Source organism: Haliotis rufescens, unplaced genomic scaffold, assembly GCF_023055435.1.
Source record: "Haliotis rufescens isolate VD_foot unplaced genomic scaffold, xgHalRufe1.0.p SCAF_5, whole genome shotgun sequence".
NCBI lineage: Eukaryota > Metazoa > Mollusca > Gastropoda > Lepetellida > Haliotidae > Haliotis > Haliotis rufescens.
In genome coordinates, this window is record NW_025964223.1 from 12595425 (window position 1) to 12616244 (window position 20820).

Sequence of the window (20820 nt, forward strand, 5' to 3'; positions counted from 1 at the left end):
GTATTGGCCTGGACTATTTCTCCTCCCTTATACTGACTGGGCTATTTCTCCTCTCTTATATTGACCTGAGCTATTTCTCCTCTCTTATATTGACCTGGACTATTTTTCCTCTCTTATACTGACTGGGCTATTTCCCCTCTCTTATACTGACCTGGGCTATTTCTCTTCCCTTATATTGACCTGGACTATTTCTCCTCCCTTGTATTGGCCTGGACTATTTCTCCTCCCTTGTATTGGCCTGGACTATTTCTCCTCCCTTATACTGACTGGGCTATTTCTCCTCTCTTATATTGACCTGAGCTATTTCTCCTCTCTTATATTGACCTGGACTATTTTTCCTCTCTTATACTGACTGGGCTATTTCCCCTCTCTTATACTGACCTGGGCTATTTCTCTTCCCTTATATTGACCTGGACTATTTCTCCTCCCTTGTATTGGCCTGGACTATTTCTCCTTCCCTTGTATTGGCCTGGACTATTTCTCCTCCCTTGTATTGGCCTGGACTATTTCTCCTCCCTTATACTGACTGGGCTATTTCTCCTCTCTTATATTGACCTGAGCTATTTCTCCTCTCTTATATTGACCTGGACTATTTTTCCTCTCTTATACTGACTGGGCTATTTCCCCTCTCTTATACTGACCTGGGCTATTTCTCTTCCCTTATATTGACCTGGACTATTTCTCCTCCCTTGTATTGGCCTGGACTATTTCTCCTCCCTTGTATTGGCCTGGACTATTTCTCCTCCCTTGTATTGGCCTGGACTATTTCTCCTCCCTTGTATTGACCTGGACTATTTCTCCTCCCTTGTATTGGCCTGGACTATTTCTCCTCCCTTATACTGACTGGGCTATTTCTCCTGTCTTATATATCGATCAGGGCTAATTCTCCTCCCTTATATTGACCTAGGCTTTTTCTCCTCCCTTATATACAAGGGTACAAGAGTACTGGTACCCTACAGCTGCAGTACAAGAGCACTGGTACCCTACAGCTGCATTTCAAGAGCACTGTTACCCTACAGCTGCAGTACAAGAGCACTGGTACCCTACAGCTGCATTTCAAGAGCACTGGTACCCTACAGCTGCAGTACAAGAGCACTGGTACCCTACAGCTGCAGTACAAGAGCACTGGTACCTTACAGCTGCAGTACAAGAGCACTGGTACCCTACAGCTGCAGTACAAGAGTACTGGTACCCTACAGCTGCAGTACAAGAGTACTGGTACCCTACAGCCGCAGTACAAGAGTACTGGTACCCTACAGCCGCAGTACAAGAGTACTGGTACCCTACAGCTGCAGTACAAGAGTACTGGTACCCTACAGCTGCAGTACAAGAGCACTGGTACCCTACAGCTGCAGCACAAGAGTACTCTACCCTACAGCTGCAGTACAAGAGTACTGGCACTCTACAGTTGCAGTACAAGAGCACTGGTACCCTACAGCTGCAGTACAAAAGTACTGGTACCCTACAGCTGCAGTACAAAAGTACTGGTACCCTACAGCTGCAGTACAAGAGCACTGGTACTCTACAGCCACAGTACAAGAGTACTGGTACCCTACAGCTGCAGTACAAGAGCACTGGTACCCTACAGCTGCAGTACAAGAGCACTGGTACCCTACAGCTGCAGTACAAGAGCACTGGTACCCTACAGCTGCAGTACAAGAGTACTGGTACCCTACAGCTGCAGTACAAGAGTACTCTACCCTACAGCTGCAGTACAAGAGTACCGGTACCCTACAGCTGCAGTACAAGAGCACTGGTACCCTACAGCTGCAGTACAAGAGTACTGGTACCCTACAGCCGCAGTACAAGAGTACTGGTACCCTACAGCTGCAGTACAAGAGCACTGGTACCCTACAGTTGCAGTACAAGAGTACTGGTACCCTACAGCTGCAGTACAAGAGTACTGGTACCCTACAGCTGCAGTACAAGAGCACTGGTACCCTACAGCTGCAGTACAAGAGCACTGGTACCCTACAGCTGCAGTACAAGAGCACTGGTACCCTACAGCTGCAGTACAAGAGCACTGGTACCCTACAGCTGCATTTCAAGAGCACTGGTACCCTACAGCTGCAGTACAAGAGCACTGGTACCCTACAGCTGCAGTACAAGAGTACTGGTACCCTACAGCTGCAGTACAAGAGTACTGGTACCCTACAGCTGCAGTACAAGAGCACTGGTACCCTACAGCTGCAGTACAAGAGTACTGGTACCCTACAGCCGCAGTACAAGAGTACTGGTACCCTACAGCCGCAGTACAAGAGTACTGGTACCCTACAGCCGCAGTACAAGAGTACTGGTACCCTACAGCTGCAGCACAAGAGTACTCTACCCTACAGCTGCAGTACAAGAGTACTGGCACTCTACAGTTGCAGTACAAGAGCACTGGTACCCTACAGCTGCAGTACAAAAGTACTGGTACCCTACAGCTGCAGTACAAAAGTACTGGTACCCTACAGCTGCAGTACAAGAGCACTGGTACTCTACAGCCACAGTACAAGAGTACTGGTACCCTACAGCTGCAGTACAAGAGCACTGGTACCCTACAGCTGCAGTACAAGAGCACTGGTACCCTACAGCTGCAGTACAAGAGCACTGGTACCCTACAGCTGCAGTACAAGAGTACTGGTACCCTACAGCTGCAGTACAAGAGTACTCTACCCTACAGCTGCAGTACAAGAGTACCGGTACCCTACAGCTGCAGTACAAGAGCACTGGTACCCTACAGCTGCAGTACAAGAGTACTGGTACCCTACAGCCGCAGTACAAGAGTACTGGTACCCTACAGCTGCAGTACAAGAGCACTGGTACCCTACAGTTGCAGTACAAGAGTACTGGTACCCTACAGCTGCAGTACAAGAGTACTGGTACCCTACAGCTGCAGTACAAGAGCACTGGTACCCTACAGCTGCAGTACAAGAGCACTGGTACCCTACAGCTGCAGTACAAGAGCACTGGTACCCTACAGCTGCAGTACAAGAGCACTGGTACCCTACAGCTGCATTTCAAGAGCACTGGTACCCTACAGCTGCAGTACAAGAGCACTGGTACCCTACAGCTGCAGTACAAGAGTACTGGTACCCTACAGCTGCAGTACAAGAGTACTGGTACCCTACAGCTGCAGTACAAGAGCACTGGTACCCTACAGCTGCAGTACAAGAGTACTGGTACCCTACAGCCGCAGTACAAGAGTACTGGTACCCTACAGCCGCAGTACAAGAGTACTGGTACCCTACAGCCGCAGTACAAGAGTACTGGTACCCTACAGTTGCAGTACAAGAGTACTGGTACCCTACAGCTGCAGTACAAGAGTACTGGTACCCTACAGCCGCAGTACAAGAGTACTGGTACCCTACAGTTGCAGTACAAGAGTACTGGTACCCTACAGCTGCAGTACAACGGAAACCTGAATATCATTTGCGGAACTGAAAACCAACGACCGATAAACCAATGCAAAAAGACATTATCAGATCATTTGATCTCCAACGCTAACGACCCATTACGTCGGCCAGCTGTTGCATATCTACATGATGGTGTTGCAGTACTCATCCATGACCCTTTCACAACCACCAGGAAGACACAGGCTGGTGAGAGTCATCAGCACAGCAGACATAAAAAACAATTAAAATACATAATGGGAGTCCCTATCTTATACTCAGATTTGCTACACTGACCTCTGCCCTATGTGAACTGAAGCCGAGGGCCAGCAAATTACCATAATTATTCTAACGTTAGACCTACCAGACTCAATCACCATTTGGTACACAAATTATATGTATGTGTTTGACTTCGGTCAGCCTCTGTTCCCCTAAACATCCTCCAAGCTTCAATTATCATACGCCTCTGCTCAGTGGCCATAATAACGGCTTAGTAAGGATTGATTCTGGTGTATTGCCATGAGTAGTGGATTTGACTTGTATTTTAGTTATATTCTAAAAACTGCAGTATTTCAGTAAAATGTTTGATCAAGGTTGAATAAATCTTTGCAGGTTCAAATTTAAATGCTGAGAGTAGTATATGCAGTTTGGGGATGGTTAGATGTTTCAGATTCATCTACGTCTACCCCAGACATCTCCCCAATCAGTGATTTACACCCTAGTTATTGACTGCTGATGTAATCTGGTACTTCCAGACAACCGCCTCACTGAGTCGACATTTCCGAATAACCATGAACCGGCCTGGAGCCAGGCGATGGGAAAGATAAATCATTGACACGTCGGTGAGGTGAGGTGAAGTGGGGTCTAATGTCATGTACAAGATTACTGCACATGCATAGAACAAGTTGCGGGCACGTGGATGTTCGTGCATCCGGACTAGTCCAGATTTCATATAGAGATATGCTGCAGTTTTTAACATGGATACCCCACTCAGACACAGTTTACCCACTCCGAGCCGACCAGCCTATTATCACCTTAAAGCCAGGTGCCAGGCAGGGTAACAACAAGTACCATGTTTAGTATGACATGGCCAGGGATCGGATCCTTGACCTTCTGCTCTCCGGACAGATGTTCCATCCACCAACCACAGAGGCAGTGTTGTAATGTCATGCTTAGGTAACCTTTTCTGTCAATCTCAGCTACATAGTGCTTTAAGGAACTGAACATTTACCACTGTTGTAGGTCATGTTTATCATCATTGTAATGTCAGTAAGCACAGTAAGGCTGGGATAGACACTGCAACTTGCCCGATTGTCTGAGACCAGTGAACATCTATAGGGACTAGTTGTTTTCTCTCAAAATCAAATTAATCTACATAAACCAGAAATGATTTTGTTTGATTGTTTGTTTGTTGTTTAACGCCACACTCAGCAATATTCCAGCAGTATGATGGCGATATGTAAATAATCGAGTCTGGATCAGACAATCCAGTGATTGACATCATGAGCATCGATCCAAGCAATTGGGATACGATGATATGCATCAACCAAGTCAGCGATTCTGACCACCCGATCCCGTTAGTTGCCTCTTACGACAAGCATGGGTTGCTGAAGACCTATTCTAACCCGGAATCTTCGAGGGACTAGGTACTGCGGATGCGGGCGGTGTTTTTTTGTTGTTGCTTGTTCAAACTAGTATGTACCCAAATATACAGTTGTGAGCCATCATCCTGGGAAAGGGCCTCCCTACATAAACAAGCATACGAACTCCTTTTGCTGCCATGACCATAACACGAGATGCGCAGTAAAGCAGTGAGCATGCTACAATTGATCACATTTTTTTTAATTATTAGTATTTTTGTATTTTTTTGAAAACAGAAATAAAAATGAAACGTGCGGCAGACTTTATGATGATTCGAGCGGTGCCTGAGAACAAAGATTTTATTTATTAAGTCTTATAAATGAATGTAGGTATATTTTTAAAAGGTACACACTGAGTCTGAGGTACAGCAGGTACTGCATGCTGCGTCGTGGGTGGTTGTCCAGGATGCCGCCCCGCATGCTGATGATGGCGATGAGCAGCTCCATGAAGAAGCACACAGACAGTATGATGAGGTAGCCCAGGACATGGTCGTGGAGGTCCTGGGTGCACGCCACCTTCCTCTCGAAGTCCACCACACCAAGGATGATGCCCAGGATGATGATCCTGAAACAAAAAGGAATCATTCAGCGGCAGAAACTAACAGGTTTGAACCACTAGTGAGTGAGTGAGTGAGTTGGGTTTAACGCCGCTTTTAACAGTATTCCAGTTATATCGCGGCGTGTCAGCTTAATGTGGGAGGAAAGCCCGAAGTGATACAGGTCTCAGACGTTTACCACTTCGGTGAAACCCACAGGTATGGTGCTGACAAACCTAGAAACATAATCAGGGCGAACCGGGATTCGAACCCACAATCATAGGTTTCTGGCGTGCCCAAGGGACGCAACTCTGCACAGCGAATCGCGGCGCCTTAGACGACGGGGCCACCCGTGCCCCCTTGAACCACTAGTCGTTATAATGATAACATATAGCAAAACCCGTAAAAATGACAAATGTCTACTGGTCCTTATGATACCGTAACTACTGGGCAGTTTGGCAAGGACTACAGGACTAGTGCCAATGTCTAACGCTGTCATTACTTCTAGATCATGGTGTCATAGGTCGAGGTAGAGACCTGGATTACACTCAGTGGTAGTCATGTTGTGTCACAGTGGTCATAATGGTTGGCTATTCATGTTATATCACAGCAGTCATTATGGTTGGATATTCATGTTGTATCACAGCAGTCATTATGGTTAGATATTCACGTTGTATCACAGCAGTCATAATGGTTGGATATTCATGTTGTATCACAGCAGTCATTATGGTTAGATATTCATGTTGTATCACAGTGGTCATAATGGTTGGATAATCATGTTGTATCACAGCAGTCATAATGGTTAGATATTCATGTTGTATCACAGTGGTCATAATGGTTGGATATTCACGTTGTATCACAGCAGTCACAATGGTTAGATATTCATGTTGTATCACAGTGGTCATAATGGTTAGATATTCACGTTGTATCACAGTGGTCATAATGGTTGGATATTCATGTTGTATCACAGTAGTCACAATGGTTGGATATTCATGTTGTATCACAGCAGTCATAATGGTTAGATATTCATGTTGTATCACAGTGGTCATAATGGTTGGATATTCAGAAAAAATAATATTGTTTTTCAGCTTTTTTTTTCAGAGGATGAAAAAGCTTGCCTGATGGAAAAACTGAAGCAATTGGCCATGTCGGAGCTAGATCCTGCCTAGGTTCTGGCACGGTGTCTCTGGGACCACCACCACCACAGTGTATTGACCTCACTCAGTTTGTATGACAGGATACAGATGGGAATCGTGTAAGTGCTGATACACGCCATTCTCTCCAACACTGAACTGATGAAATCCACCACCAATGCATATTAATCACGACATGTTTCAAACTAAATAGTTTTAAAGATAACTAAAACAGCGACACTGAAAAGAAATTGGATAGTGGTTAAAATTAGCATACACATTAAACTTTAACTTATCCGACTTGATCTACATGCATCTCTTCCTGACGAACATGAACAAGTAGATCAGGAAATTAAAAAATCATTATTCTCGCACTTGGCACATTTTGTAGTTGTTTTGTAACCATATGGGTAAAAGAGCAAAGATAAAAAGGTTAGGAGGAAACATGCTTCTGGGTGTCAGTGGTGCACCATCTTGCATTTCAGGCAAGGTATAATCAATAGAGATAAGAGACCTACAAGGTGAAGGTCAACAGAAAGCCATTATGAGCTTTAACAGTAAGAAAGGTTGGGTGTACCAAACATGATAATGTACTCAGTAATGTTGGTCATACTGACTGGAAAGTGATCTTAGACACTACAAAGTTACATCCCCTTGCTGTGACGGGATCTGCTTAATATGGGTTTGGCCGTTCCTCTTTTATCCATCAAGTTGACATAAATGAAAGTCTGTTGAAAGCAGCAATAAACCTCTTTCTCTATCTCTCTCTCTCTCCCTCTCTCTGCGACTCTTTCTCTAAGGGGAGTAAACTTTAATCAACTTACAAATAATCAATATTGTTTAAAAAACACCCTTCAACACTTAAGGACATCAGCAATGTTAACAAGCTCAATAGACACTTCTTATTATTCAGGCTTCGATCAAGTGTTGACTGCGTAGACGTTCATGTCTATTATAGTCTTGAACACCTTATACTGACAAAGACTCTCCGTGTACCTAACAACCTACAGTTATATTAGCAAACCACACAGCAGCACCATAACGAAAGGCCCCAGCCAACTAAATGAATATAATCAGATTCTATTCCCTAAATAATAGTCACTGCTAAAGTGGAGGATACTCAGAGCAGCCTCATCACGTTAGATTTAAGCTCTGTAAAACGTACAAAAGGGTAACAGCTGCTGAAAATATGTTCTCGTAAGTTGCAACTCTTAACAGAATTGCAAACACCTGTATTATCAGGTTGAGACGTAATAGCTCAGAGTGGACACGTTGATACCCACACTTACACTAAACCTGATCAGTAAACATCAATAATAGCTTCAGTCCCCCACAATAGCCTCTTCCCATCTGAAGTTCTGCCTCCAGGGCTTACTACTGCAGAGATAATCAAGTGATATGGGCCTTCTGTAGCCTTGCTCCAAGGCTGTCCTGAAAGACAAGTCCATGGATGTGTAGTAATTCTATCCTCCTAATAGGCAAGTCTAGATATGTGGACAGTCTAAGGACTCCAGTTTCTAATAGTGAGTGAGTGAGTAGTGTTTTACGCCGATTTTAGCAATATTCCAGCAATATCGCGACAGGGGACACAACAAATGGGCTTCACACATTGTACCCATGTTGGGAATCGAACCCTGGTCTTCGGCATGACGAGCGAACGCTTTAACCACTAGGCTACCCGACCGCCCCCTAGTCTCTAATAGGGACAACTTGTTCTTATTATTAACATAATGTTAAACTAATAATTATTGCCTTAGAGACTTGTGCAAGTCTAGGCCTTCTGTAGCAGACTGTGGTTCTGGTGGTTGGGGGCTGGTTGAGGCAACTCGTGTGTCTTTCCACACAAGCAATGTGTATAGTGGGAGGCCCGGGGTCACCGAGGCAGTCAAGCAGTGTCTTAGATGACATATAGTCCCAAGAAATAAAGTTATCTCATTCAAAATAATATATCTACAAAATAATAAATATAGTCCAAATGGAGCCAAGGACAAATATCAGGCCTAGACCGAGGAAAGACTTGCCAAATCATTATAGACTGTAGTTGGATTCCTGTGTAGACTTTCCTGTCTATTACAGTCTTCACTCACTCAGAACACCTAGACTGTAGTTGGATTCCTGTGTAGACTTTCCTGTCTATTATAGTCTTCACTCACTCAGAACACCTAGACTGTAGTTGGATTCCTGTGTAGACTTTCCTGTCTATTATAGTCTTCACTCACTCAGAACACCTAGACTGTAGTTGGATTCCTGTGTAGACTTTCCTGTCTATTATAGTCTTCACTCACTCAGAACACCTAGACTGTAGTTGGATTCCTGTGTAGACTTTCCTGTCTATTATAGTCTTCACTCACTCAGAACACCTAGACTGTAGTTGGATTCCTGTGTAGACTTTCCTGTCTATTATAGTCTTCACTCACTCAGAACACCTAGACTGTAGTTGGATTCCTGTGTAGACTTTCCTGTCTATTATAGTCTTCACTCACTCAGAACACCTAGACTGTAGTTGGATTCCTGTGTAGACTTTCCTGTCTATTATAGTCTTCACTCACTCAGAACACCTAGACTGTAGTTGGATTCCTGTGTAGACTTTCCTGTCTATTATAGTCTTCACTCACTCAGAACACCTAGACTGTAGTTGGATTCCTGTGTAGACTTTCCTGTCTATTATAGTCTTCACTCACTCAGAACACCTAGACTGTAGTTGGATTCCTGTGTAGACTTCCATGTCTATTATAGTCTTCACTCACTCAGAACACCTAGACTGTAGTTGGATTCCTGTGTAGACTTTCCTGTCTATTATAGTCTTCACTCACTCAGAACACCTAGACTGTAGTTAGATTCCATTTGAAATATATTCGCCAGGGTCTGGGAGATGGACAAGCAGTGTTTTACAAGATGGCATTATGATAAACGTCTATTTGAATTACCCTTTTGAGGGTACTGAAGGCTTGAGACAGATATATACGTCTGTGGTTAGCATCGCAGAGCTTTGGGGGATGTACTGTTGAGGTGTGAATTCAAACAATGTTTGAACAACGCAAGACAAATTGTTTTAGTCATTTGGTTTACATAAATAACCATTGTTTTTTATTTTTGTATGTTTTTAATATGTTCATTACATTTCTGATTTTTTGCCTATAAGAATAACTACCACCCCTATGGTTACCTCTAAGAGTTAAATTCCCTCTATCTGCCCAGGATTCCCAGCAGGTTAGCATGTTCCCTCTTGAAGATGCTGAAAGCCTGCTTCAGTGATAATAATCAGACATGCTGTTCCTTTGATGAAGCTTGAGTGCAGAAGTGCACATAAATCTAGAACACCACTTACCGTATTCGACGTAATAAGCGCCCACGGCAACATTTGCTAAGATATTGGCTAGTGAACAATCCTAATTAGCACCCCTTCCGATTGATCAATGTACACAGGACATTTATTTGCGCATATTACTCACTCATGTGTTTTTTTCACAAAAATAATATTCTAATAAGAGCCCCCTATTTCTAATTTCGAGAGCGCCCTGGGCGCTTATTACGTAATTTTTCCCTCTGAGTCTCATTGCGCTCCCCTGAATCCTAAATATTATTTAACTCAAAATCAAAATCAAAAGCCTTGAGAAACGGGTGTGATTTGAAGTTTAATTACTGAAAAGACATAATATATCGAGGAAAGTTTTACATACACCATTAATAATTTTTCAATGTATAATCTGTGTCCAGATACGATTCTATACGTGTCCCATGTACCACACTGCTGAGTCTTGAATACCCTCATAATTGGACCAAGTGCGTCAGGCCCTCTGACAAGGTCCACTGCAATTCTTTCAGAATGCAACTTTTGTCAAGACCTCTCCCTCACTTGTATGAAACTATATTGGCTACTGACTGGCCACAGTGTCGGATCTGTTGCTGACCCCGGACACTGAACATCAGACCAAGCCGCCTCACAACAATCTCTAATACTGTGGTCTCGCCAAGCTCAGACTAAATTCAACCAAAAAAATACAAAGACTATTACCATCTTCTAATATAACAGGAGTCATCAGGCGATGACATATCCCCCGGTGTGGTGCAATTCGCATTTTCAGTAAAGTCCAACCTGTCGTCATGAAAACATAACTAAAAATATAACTCCCAAATGATCAAAATCTTCAAAATCTGACCTGTATAGCAAGTTTCATCTAGAAATATTCACCGGTTTTGGCTATTATTTGCAGTATCAGTCCAACTTGTCTTCATAAAAGAAACCATAAAATAAAATAAAAAATATCCCCAAACATCAAAAGGCACCAGTTCACCACAAGACTGATATGTATAGCAAGTTTCAACAAGAAATACTCAACGGTTTAGGAGTTCTGCCAAACTATTACAATTATGGAAAGTCCCTTGTTATGCACCAGAGTTGCAGCATGGGTGCCAGAAGGTCATTAGACATTGTACTCCTTTCAACTAGTTGAACTTTCATAGTTCCTGAAGGCTGGGAGAAATCAATTCATCTGCCACACTAAATTATTTCTTGTTGTACAGATACACGTCTTCAATTTGTTATCACAAGGTGTTCAGCACTCACCAACTGAATCATCTCAGCCAAACAGATCTTCATAATGTCTCCGATATTCTTGTTAACCTATCACAATCATCAGAGAACACATTCAATTGATCTGTGACCGGCGGGTCTTTGGAGATTGGCATTGGGAAATCAGGAACACAATACAAAGATTCACCCTTGACAATGAAAACAAGTTTCATGTTTGAGGAACAATTACCAAGAAGATAACTAGATCCATCTCATTTGTACTACTTGTTAAAATAAATACTCATTGGTAACATTTCATACATCTATCCAATGGCTTGACACACGTCAAACAAACCCTGAAACAAAAATATCCAATATAGCCCCTGCAAATCTATGATATTTGGTAAGTCTAGATTACAGCAGTTTCTAAAAATAAGGAAAGTCTCTTGTCTCCATTTTATTATATTTTATTAAGAAAATTTAACTGGTTTTTTTTCTGTAAAACTTGTTCATTTCAGAGACTAGATGTTAGCTAGGGTGACACTTATACACCAAATTACCCCTGAATGTGTTTGAGTCATAACTGCCCTGAGGTAAGGTGACATTAGACTCTAGACAACATTACATTGTGTGTAAATATCAGTCGGAGAGTGACTACTTATATCTATTACCTACTTAATCTTTGACCAGAACATTAATAATGTTTTATGATTGTGAACCTAGAGGTAAATAGCTGCAACGCAGTAAATACATTTCACATCGAGTTACAACAATTATCATTAATTACGGTAGTTTTTTTTTTATCAGGGATAAGTGAATGATGATTGATAAGTAACATACAAACACATTGCAAGTTAGAGTAGTGAGTGAGTGAGTGAGTTGGGTTTAACACTCAGTATTTTAGCTATAACAGGCGTGTCAGCTTTTGAACAGTATTCCAGCTATAAAGGGCGTGTCAGCTTAAAGTGGGAAGAAAGTCAAAGTGATGCAGGTCTCGGACTTTTACGACTTTGATGAAACCACTGCTGCTGACAGACCTAGAAACATGATCGGGGCATCAGTCAGAAGTGAACCATTATTTTCTTAATAACTGACAATGGTGGCTACATACACATGACTTGTTTTAGGCTTAAATCAAAGAGCAGTGTAGGTTACACTGTAGGGCTTGTCATGACAGCCGAAGCCTTCAGACTGCATGGTTGTTCCTCACCTGGTACCTGAGGCATTCCTAATCTCCAGTCAGTCTGCATATCTAATGTAATATATTCTACTTCCACAATCAACAGATACGAGTGATTTCTCCGAATCAAACAATGTTATGGTTGATATACAATTTCTCTACAATTTTGCCTAATGATCTACAGATGCATCAGTTTTACTGGCACAAAATGCACATTCAGAATGGCCAGTGAATAATGGCTCAGAACCAACTCCAACTACTACAGCTTGATATCATCATAATGGTTTATAATCTTCACTTAGTCAATATATCTAAGACACAAACGATAGATTTGTTTATTTTCTTCTTTCTAACAATAGAATCACTGATACAAAAAGTGTATGACGTCATAACTCCATTATAGCATAATTTCCACTTGTATAGGCACAGTGGTCCAGACAATCTAATACAAAAACACCTGGTTTGAACAGTTGAACATGGGAAACCATCTTCCAAACTACGATAACAAAGGCTACACGCATCTGTAACTTGGACTCAGGAAATCGTGAGGAGTTTGGTTCAGAAATAGCTCAGTCAGGTGTGGGTGAATAAAGTGGTTTCTGGGCTTGCGGGATGATATCCGAGCCCCATCTTCGCACTTGGCAGCCTGGAATTCTATTGTGTTGCAACAAGCAGGGAATCTTGTATGGGACACGACCGGGGGCACATATATGTCCTTGTGACTTTACACTGTTCAGAAATTATTTGAGTACATGAAAGTTTCTTGTCTAAAATGAACTGATACTGACAACATTATTGAGTTAAAATACATATTTAGGTTGAATTCAAGTATTTTAAATTAAATATATCAACAATGCATTATATGAACAATCACTATCATTATTACATCATATTATTTCCACATTCTACTTTTGGAAGTGCTTAGTAATGATGCAGTTCCACATCATTATTAGATATTCAAAGCATAAATTTCAAACACATATTTCTCTTGAACAATTTCACTAACATTAATCGCTCCAGTGTCAAAAACCTGTTCACCAAACGTCGTCATAAATATTCAAAACCTTTTTCCTTTCACCAAATGAAAACATGAATGGCACGTATTGAAGTGACAAAATCCATACTGAAACAAAAGCCTGTACCATCTGGGATAAACGTCACACTTACACAACAAAGGTCACAAGCCGATTATTTAGACAGTTTACCGGTAGTCATTTGTTTTTGTCTGTTTCATCAGTTTGTAGAGAGAGCGAAAGAGAGAACAGCCTGTATGTTTTGAGTCCCAACACAAGGCACTTAAACTAAATGTCATTCATTTTGAACAACAATAACTGCATGAGTGATGTCCACAAACAGGTTTTTTACCATGATGGCCACATTTTAAATGGGAGCTAACCCCCATCTTCCCGAGGCAAGAGAGTTAACTGACTTTAAAAGTCCAGTTTCCACCCTTGCCAAACTAGGCTGGAATTCCTGGGCTCAATCGTAGCGCCACCAGTGGCTATTACGAGTTATGTCCCTTCTAAACCTCTTCTATGGACCAATCAGATTCCATCACTTGCATTTGATTCAAACAAAACGGTGGCTCCCAGTCAAGACAATATGGTCGATCATCAAGATCTATGTTGTGATAAAACGGTCTTACATCGCAAAGTGCATCAAATCATGCGAGCACCTTTATCAAAAACATGAAAAGGTTTGGAAAATATCTGTTGACAACGAGTTGGCGGTGCACATGCTTTGCTAATCCTACAATGGAACGAAATCTGCGCGACAGTTTACAAACCCGATTTCGATTTTCATTGCGCGATTTTGATTGGACTATGCATAGACTCGTTAGTCCAGGCAAAATGTAACTCTATAATACCAGCCTAGTTCGGCAAGGGTGGAAACTGGACTTTTATAGTCAGTTAACTCTCTTGTCTCAGGAAGATGCTAACCCTCCTGAATAATTGGGGTTTCATCATTGGTAGGAACAGGCAGGTGAAGTTTCAGCGTCACCGGTGAAGTTCCTTCACGGTCTTCGGTCTCAAAGGGTTGTTTGGACAATGAATTTGCATGAATTTCGCTAAATGTCCTGTGCATGACTATCAATACTCTTAAGCAGAAAGGGAATTCCCTCGAATGTAATTTTGGGATTCTCCAACATTCCGTAGTAACGAAAGTAGTCCGCCTCGGTGGGCGTGGCTTAATTTTTTACATTCATTGGGAAATGAATGCAATAACGTGACCAATTCAGCCTATCAGAATGCAGGAATTCCAATGAACACAATGAAAACATGTCTTTAAAATAATAAAAATATTTCTTCGAAAGAACCTTTCCTCTTCTGCTGTTTTCATAGACTGTGGAATCAAGCAAATTAGACTTGGTTGGTTTGGTCTAGACTTGCCTAGGTTTTTAAAAAAATACACCTAAAATATACAAATTCCACAGTCATGGTGCAGGACTAATCAAATACCACAGCCATACACTACAGGAATCCAGTACAACCACTGACCCCTAAACTCAACAGTTGTGATCAGAAGGAAAATCTACAAATTAAAATGAAATAATGTCGGACTTCAAACCACCTAACAATGAAAATCCATTCTGAATGTTTGACGTTCAACTAATCATGTTTATACATCTCTATCATAAATCTTAGTCTGGTAAATAAGATATGCATGATATAATCAGTTCAATGTGGAAATAATAGCGTCAATTTAAATACACGCAATAGGACTATTTCATTGTCTCACTTAGCAATGGAGGAAACATGAGAGTCAGTTGATTCAGGAAGTAGAATGAACAGACTGGACAGGTTGTCCTGACTCCACCATGTAATGGTTAACACATAATTTGTCTATATTTCGCATAATGACTTATTATGAGCTGCGTCAGTTTTACCGTATTTGACGTAATAAGCACTCTGGGCTCTCTCAAAATTAGAAATAGAGGGCTCTTATTAGGACATTATTTTGGTGAAAAAACAGAGTTGGACGATAAATTTCGTGGTTTATGCTGACCGCCTGAAATGTTTATTTACGACAGATATATTTTTCCAGAATTTAATTGCCCATAATTAAGGGTGCATATAACACGTCTTATATGCGAATAAATAAGTCTTGTGTACATTGTGTACACTGATCATTGCTGATTGGGATTGTTCACTAGCCAATATATTAGCAAATATCGCCGTGGGCGCTTATTACGTCGAATACGGTACTTGTTAAAATGTACATTCAGAATGGCCAGTGACTTCCTTACTCAGAAACATTTGTTGTTTTGATTGTTGTTTAACGCCACACTCAGCAATATTCCAGCTATATGACGGCGGTCTATAAATAGTCGAGTCTTGACCAGACAATTCATGAGCATCGATCCACGCAATTGGGATCGATGACAAGTCAGCGAGCCTCGGACCACCCGATCCCTTTAGTCACCTCTTACGACATAGTCGCTGACGTTGTCATGACGGCTTAATTGATTATATCGATCATTATCTTAACGTATAATATTTTTATATCAAAAGTGAAATTTAATCCATGTGAACATCAATCAATAAAACCAGTGTCTAATATGCAGTAAAATGCTCTCCTATTGTCACCGTTGCATTCAATTGCTATGTCATCTCAAAGCAGGAAACATAACAACTTATGTGCAAAGAATTCATCAGAATATCCATTTACTGTGAGACATGGCTATCAACAGATTAACAATTGATTCTTGTCATTGTGGGGGACACCTAAACCCTGCTGTGTGAACAGGATCTCTCAGAGTAATTAATCATTTCTGGTTTTGTCTGGTAAACAAACAATTGTTGATATTAGTTCCGCTGGGAATGCTAATAAGTACACAAGATACTCTGTAAAATGATGATTCCTTATTCCAATTTTTTCTTATTAAAGCGGCGTCAAACCAATCTCACTCACTCGCTCACTCACTCCATACTTTTTGTAAAACCAGTCATGATTTCATTGGCAATGTACAGCAGAGTGTTCCAACCCTCTCTTGATACGCTAGATGCCATGTCCTGTGATTCCAGATGCCACAGTGCAGTACCCATACCCATGGTCATGTATTCTATGTGAAAATCCCAATCTAAATTGGGGCAGTCAGGTAGCCTAGTGGTTAAAGCTTTTGCTTGTGACGCCGAAGACCCAGGTTGGATTCCTGACATGGGTACGATGTGTGAAGCCCCTTTCTGGTGTCCCTCACTCAACCAAACTAAATTACTTGTGCACACTGACATGACTCAAAGAGTTCTTAAATTGGATGCCAAGACAAAGGGTGGATGTCTAAATTTGGGGGTGGCACACTTATACCATGAATATTCACAGGGTTTCACTGTCTGTAGAGCAACAAATTAACTCAGAACCTACTACACCGACATCACTTGTAATAATTAATGCCCCTTCTATGGACCATTGACAGTGTCAAGTCACAACAATGTGCTAAATCAGTATTGAACACAACATGCAGGAATTTCGGTAAATTGAAAACCACCCTAATGACAGATAAATTCATTGGACAGGTTGTAAACTAGGCTGAGCGACACTGATGACAAAGTCGGACAGCTTGTTAGCATTCACACGATAGAAACCAATAGCTTTCAATTTTCTTGTCACTGACAGGAATACCGACGCTTAATTAAACGGTGCTAGTTAATCACGAACGAGACAAGTTGATAACGGGAACAATGGATAATTCCTGCTTGTTGCTGTGCTGAACATTCACAACCCGATGTGTGAGAGCAGATGTTACCGCCTTCAGCGAAACCATAATTCTTTAAATGTATGATTGAAATATATTAGATAAAATGTGGTAGGGCTTTACTGGAGATGTCACTGAAGCCTCAATATCAATATAATGACTGAAACAGAGTTATCAATAAATAAACAACGACTGAGACTTGTTTGTCTACAATTAAACACTGTTGGGAGAATAAACCATGAGGGGTGCATGAGTCATTTATTTCTTATACGAGATATCATAAGGATGTTAGTAAAAAGTACATGTTTTAAACATATTTACCCGCATTTAAATAATGACTACTTGAATAGAATCAGACTGTAGCAATGTTGAACAAGTCCAATTTACGAACAGGGGGTTAAATTTGGTCTTTCTCGCATAGTCTCACAAGCTTCATGTGGATTATCTGTACCTTTTCTCTCCATACTGATTGTCATATCTCTCCCACTTTGGGGCGCGATCGTTTGGCCATTGTATTCATCTGCACTGTCCAGCCACGTATATGGGGAACAACTCACAAGACAATTCCCGCCGCCCAATTTACGACGCCATCAAGTTGCAAGCGCATGTTCGAATCCCCAGAAATGACGTCATGACAGAACAACGTTTTTATTGTGAAATAAACCATGCTTCATTGTTCATTGCGATTTATCGCGTAGCTATCTTATACTGATAAATGATATGATTGAGCCAGAAAGCATGTGAAGACATGTAGTTTCAAGACTCAGCTTCATTCATTATCATAAATAAATGGAGAAGTACCTGTATTTGCAAGCGCTTCTCAGAAACAGAAACAGCCTCTTACCATTATTTCTAGAAGGCCCTAGAATCACCAACGGCCTGTCACACCAGTGACTGTAACAATGGCTTTTCTAACAGTGAGGAGCCTCAAGGCATTTCCACCATAATGAGTGAGTGAGTGAGTGAGTGAGTGAGTGAGTGAGTGAGTAAGTTGGGTTTAATGCTGCTTTTAACAGTATTCCAGTTATATCACGGCATGTCAGCTTAATGTGGGAGGAAAGCCCGAAGTGATGCAGGTCTCACACGTTTACTTCTTCGGTGAAACCCTTGAGCACCTAGAAACATAATTGGGGTGAACCAGGATTCGAGCCCACAATCATAGGTTTCTGGCGTGCCCAAGGGACGCAACTCTGCACAGCGAATTGCGGCGCCTTAGACACCCCTCCACCATAATGACAGCACTTTAAGTCTAATGACATCGTTTCTGGTTTGGAAAACACATGCAAAATGCATTGAAAGTAAAACCAGTCCTAAGCTTCTGACAGCCGTTATAAGAAAGTTATGTGCACTTCTGGTTCAGTGATGATCACTTCCGGTTGGATAAAATACATGTCCTGTGCGGATTGCAAACAGAAGTCCTGCCTCTACTGACCTTAATGAGAAAGTTGTGACTACTTCTGACTGAACGATATCACTTCTGGTTGGGGAAACTACATGTCATTTCTACATGGCAGTGCTTAATTATCATGTGATAATCAATAAGTCAGGTACAGAATTTCATGAACGTTTCAGAGTATTTGATGAAGCATTCCAAATATTTCATGAAGTATACAGAGTATTTCATGAAGTATACAGAGTATTTCATGAAGCATTCAGAGTATTTCATGAATTATACAGAGTATTTCATGAAGCATTCCAAATATTTCATGAAGCAGTCAGAGTATTTCATGAAGCATTCAGGGTGAGTGAGTGAGTTGGGTTTAACGCCGCTTTTAAAGTTATTCCAGTTATATCGCAGTGTGTCAGCTTAATGTGTGGGAGGAAGGCCTGAAGTGATGCAGGTCTTTGATGTTTACCACTTCGGTGAAACCCACGAGCACGGGTGTGGTGCTGACAACCCTAGACACATAATGGGGGTGAACCGGGATTCGAAACCACAATCATAGGTTTCTGGCACACCCAAGGGACGTAACTCTGCACAGCGAATCGCGGGGCCTTAGACAACTGGGCCACCCGTGCTACCTGAAGCATTCAGAGTATTTCATGAAGCATTCAGAGTATTTCATGAAGAATTCAGAGTATTTCATGAAGCATTCAGAGTATTTCATGAAGCATTCAGAGTATTTCATGAAGCATTCAGAGTATTGAAGAAGCATAAATTTTCTAGGACAATTTATTGTTTTGGATAAAATCCCATTCCCCCCCTTCCCCTTTCAGAATATCAAATGGATGGACCCTCACTACAATTTATAAAGAAAATATTGGTGAGAATACATCATGGCTGAAACCAAACCGAATGACAGCATATTCCCCGACTGATCAACAAAGCAAACATATTCTACCATTGATCAAACGCAAATAATTACTTTTCAAAAGCTTGGTAATGACTGGAAGATTGCCTTCATTCTGAATCACTCATGTAATCACTGAATAATGTTCCCAGGAATTTCACATTCAACATATTCACTCAACTTCCACTAAGATCACCTCAACCAGAAACATGAATATTTGAAAACATTGATAACAATTTCATTAACAGTACCCAAAATACCAAGCAGGGTAATTGCATCTTTTTTAACTGCTTAAATCAATTAAATGTACACACACAAAAAAAAAAACCAGCTCGTTTTTATTTAATCAATTTGAAGGATTACATGTGTAAACCCAGATGTTCAGGACTATGGATCTTTTTAAAGGCTTTTATTTCAAGTCAGCAAACCATCCTATCCCATTTGGACACACTATGGCAAAAATATCTGCCTTTAAAAAGATAAAACTGACGTCTTAAGAGGAAGTACAGTTGAACCTCGTTGTGTCGAAATTGGATGTGACGAATTTCTGGCTGCCTCCAACTCATTTTGGAGTCCCAAGCATCCAAATTAAGCAAAAAATACCCCTGATATTTACATCTAAAACTCCCAATAACTTGAAGTTTTTTCCAGGTTCGAGTTTGATACAAGGTTCGACTGTACTTACAAAAACTGAAGCAGATCCGTCTCTGGCATTGCCTCAAAGCTTCTAAAGACTTAAATACCTGTGACCATGTACTTCCAGTATAAAGACATTATTTCCATACTTTGACCTGAATCAAGACAGCTTCTGAAGGTCCAACAATTACCAAGTCTCAGGGTGGTTCATTTATGTGCAACAGAACTTGACAATTTATACAACCATGTTTCACAATAGATGTCAGACATAAAATACAGGGTTCACTCTTGGAAATTTCTCTGGCCCTCTATGTGAAATTTCAAATATTCCAGAGGTACGCTCACACTTGCCCATACAGCGCAATGTTAAAATGCCCCACTGTATTTGGAAAATGTGGGCCTTTTTTTCGAAGGACAGACTGCAGGGTATATTTATTACATGGTGGTGTAAGGACAGACTGTAGGGTATATTTGTTACATGATGGTACAAGGACAGACAGCAGGTATATTTGTTACATGGTGGTGTAAGGACAGACTGCAGGGTATATTTGTTACATGGTGGTGTAAGGACAGACTGCAGGGTATATTTGTTACATGGTGGTGTAAGGACAGACTGCAGGGTATATTTGTTACATGGTGGTGTAAGGACAGACTGCAGGTATATTTATTACATGATGGTGCAAGGACAGACTGCAGGGTATATTTGTTACATGATGGTACAAGGACAGACTGCAGGTATATTTGTTACATGATGGTGCAAGGACAGACTGCAGGGTATATTTGTTACATGGTGGTGTAAGGACAGACTGCAGGTATATTTATTA

The 20820-nt window shown here is 41.3% G+C and overlaps 1 protein-coding gene across 10 annotated transcripts in view; it reads right to left on the minus strand.

Moving 5' to 3' along the window:
* The window catches only part of LOC124138229 (diacylglycerol lipase-alpha-like), a 177374-nt gene that overhangs the window by 76802 nt on the left and 79752 nt on the right, over window positions 1-20820 (minus strand). For all 10 annotated transcript variants that reach the window (XR_007218346.1, XR_007218345.1, XM_048384141.1 and 7 more), the window contains exon 2: window positions 5368-5579. Coding sequence is in view for 8 of the 10 variants with exons in the window: in XM_048384141.1 (XP_048240098.1) it covers window positions 5368-5579 (212 nt within the window). In the remaining 2 variants the exon portion in view is untranslated. The remainder of the gene's footprint in view (window positions 1-5367; window positions 5580-20820) is intronic.